This window comes from Marmota monax, unplaced genomic scaffold, assembly GCF_021218885.2.
Source record: "Marmota monax isolate L192 unplaced genomic scaffold, Marmota_monax_Labrador192_F-V1.1 WCK01_AAM20220418_F8-fsc00186, whole genome shotgun sequence".
Classification (NCBI taxonomy): domain Eukaryota; kingdom Metazoa; phylum Chordata; class Mammalia; order Rodentia; family Sciuridae; genus Marmota; species Marmota monax.
In genome coordinates this window covers 3,220,778-3,223,649 of record NW_026694725.1, presented here as the reverse complement: position 1 = coordinate 3,223,649, position 2,872 = coordinate 3,220,778, and the positions used below count along the sequence as shown (strand labels likewise).

The window sequence follows — 2,872 nt, the reverse complement described above, 5'->3', positions numbered from 1 at the left end:
GTTCAGATTTTCTATTTCTTCTTAAGTCAGGCTTGGTAGGTTGTCTGTTTCTAAGAATTCATCCATTACTTATAATTCATTCAACTTGGCACTGCATAATTGTTCACAGTGCTCATGATCTTTAGTATTTCTTTTTTTTTTCATAGAAAATGATGAATTAAACAGAATTTATTTCCAAGATCTTCAAAGATTATTACAAACACGAAGTATCCTTCTAAAAGTATCCCAAATTAAATCAAAGGCACATCATCAAAGTCAAACACTTGTGACATGAAGAATTCTTTTAGGTCATAATATTTTCACATTACTTTGTTTTTAATCATTTGCAATGCTCTGTATGTAGGTCCTACTTTAAACATTTTTTTAAAGGCATGAAATAATGTAGTATCTTTTTTAAAGTGCAACCACAAAGTAAAGGAACTTAAAAAGAGTTCAAATCTGCTTCTTACATAAAATGAGACAACCTAATATATATCATAACATGAATCTTTCTAAACAAGTTTACTAAACAACACCTCTTGTGTTAAATAAAACAATCTTCTTATTTAGAAAAAATCAAGGCATCATTTGATTAGTAAAGTCTATTCTTCCCCCACAATTTTATACTTTCTTATCTTCATTTAGTAATTATAAATTTATGATAGAACAAATTTTATTATAGTATAAAAATCTTAGGAACAACAAATTACAAATACTCCATTTTTTTTTAATAAACAAAAGTGTTTTCCTTCCTAAAATGTAAACATCCAGTTAATAAAACATACATGATATTCTAGGTATAGCAACACCAGTAACTCACTTATTAAAGAGGTGTATTTTAGTATATTGGTGGTAAGGTTTTTATCTTAATACAAAGCACTTCTTCAGGAGAACCAAGCCATTATTACTTAAAACAATTCTATTTCTTCACTCAGTTTCCTTATTTGAGTAGAAAATCATTAATTTCTGTAGAATTTTGGCTGTAAGATCAGGACACTGGAAAGGTCTGAAATATCTCAGTCATTTGGCTAAACAAAAGTGTTTTCTTGAGACTTGGAGTCAGTCATTCATTACTTTGTGCTCGAAGGCATTTCTCAACAAACTTCTTCCAAGTCTTCAAAGTAAAATGCAGGATCTGGGCTCTCAGAAGGGGTTGCTTCCGGCTGGAACTCCAACCAGCAGAGCATCCTTACAGGCATTCTGCATGCAGTACTGCTGAAGCTCTGCCGCAGCCTGAGAGACCTTGATCCTCTCCACGCTGGCCTCCAGCTTGAGCTGCTCCACCAGGCGCTGCAGGGCGCTCACGCTGGCCCCAGAAGACATGGCGGCCGAGGCTCCGAGGGCGGCTGAGCCAGCGATCTTTAGTATTTCTGTGGGGTCAATTGTAATATCTCTTTTTTCATTTGTAATTTTTTATATTTATTTTTTAGGTGTAGATGGATACAACACAATGCCTTTATTTTTATGTGATGCTGAGGATCGAACCCGGGTCCCGCCAGTGCTAGGCGAGCGCTCTACCGCTGAGCCACAATCCCAGCCCTTTCATTTGTAATTTTATTTGAGTTTTCTCTTTTCCCCCTTATTCTAAAGTTTCATTAATTTTAACTTTTGATGGTACTGGTACCAAAACAGGCGGGTGGACCAATGGTACAGAATAGAGGACACAGAAACCAATCCACAAAACTACAACTATCTTATATTTGATAAAGGGGCTAAAAGCATGCAATGGAGGAAGGATAGCATCTTCAACAAATGGTGCTGGGAAAACTGGAAATCTGCTGGGAGCCATTAGCCAAGTAGGTATGACAATTTCCTTGCCAGCGTACCCCATGTTGCTGACATGTTGCAGTGACATTGAATGTAAGTGACCTTGCTCAAGGACCAAGGCAGATTAGGGTGTTCCCGGTTTTAAGATAATCTTGTTTAGGGCGTTCCCAGTTTAGGTTCCAGGTTTAAGGTTTAAGATTATTCCTGCTGGGAATAGGGCGTATCCTGCTGCCTGAGTTCCCCTTGAGTTCTCACGGGATTCAGACAGTATATTTTGGAGATAGAAGCCCAGTGGAGGTGAATTTGGGAGAGAAGGTGGATTTGGGAAGAGAACGTGGATTTCCCCAGAACGTGATTGTAGACGGCTGGTGTGAGTTCGGGAATAAAGAGTTGCTGTTTGAATCTACAAGCTGTGTGGTGGCTCGTGATTGTGTGCCCAGCCAGACTGCGGCATTTGTGCCCAGCCAGACTGCGGCATTTGGTGGCCCGTGCGGGGAACTTCTGAAGCTTGGAGGTAAGTGAAATTGCTTGCCCCTGAGGAAGAGCGAAAGAATGGGTGACCAATTCAAAAAACAATGTGTTATTGTTTTGATTTATCTTGTTTTTGTTTCAAGCTGCCTATCCCTAGAAATTTCTCAGGCAAACTGGAAAAAATGGTTGACTAAAGGTTTGAAGTTTGTCGGCCCTGAGGAAGAGAAAATTGATACAACGATTTTTTATTCCGTTTTTGTTTCATTCAGTTTCGGCTTTGTTTTGTGCTATCTTATTGGGTTGCGTTATCTTTATAGTAGATTAGAAATTAGTAAAAAACAAACCGAAAAGATGTTAAGTAAATTGTTAGAGGTTCAGACCATGGAGAAAGACATTTTAGATCAAGCAAAAGAGAAGGTCTCTCGAGCTAGTCAGACAGAGGAAGAAAATTTAAAGGAAAAGGGGTTGTTAGGAAAAAGGCCACAACAGGAGGCTGTTACTAACTCCATTTTATCACAAGAGGGCGTAATTCAACCAACAGCCCCACCGATGGAGACAGCTGAGTGGCCCTCAAACCCCGTAGTTGATAAATGGGATCCTGAGACAGGACCTCAAAGATTAGCATGCCCTGTACTTGAACAGGCAGGAGGGCAGC

The 2,872-nt window shown here is 39.0% G+C and overlaps 1 protein-coding gene across 1 annotated transcript; it reads right to left on the bottom strand.

The window, feature by feature from the left end:
• Nucleotides 1-523: 523 nt before the first annotated feature.
• LOC124078964 (guanine nucleotide-binding protein G(I)/G(S)/G(O) subunit gamma-10) lies at nt 524-1,302 on the bottom strand. The gene has a single exon (XM_046424100.2). The coding sequence runs from the start codon at nt 1,300-1,302 to the stop codon at nt 1,123-1,125; it is 180 nt and encodes a 59-aa protein (XP_046280056.1). The 3' UTR covers nt 524-1,122.
• Nucleotides 1,303-2,872: the final 1,570 nt, after the last annotated feature.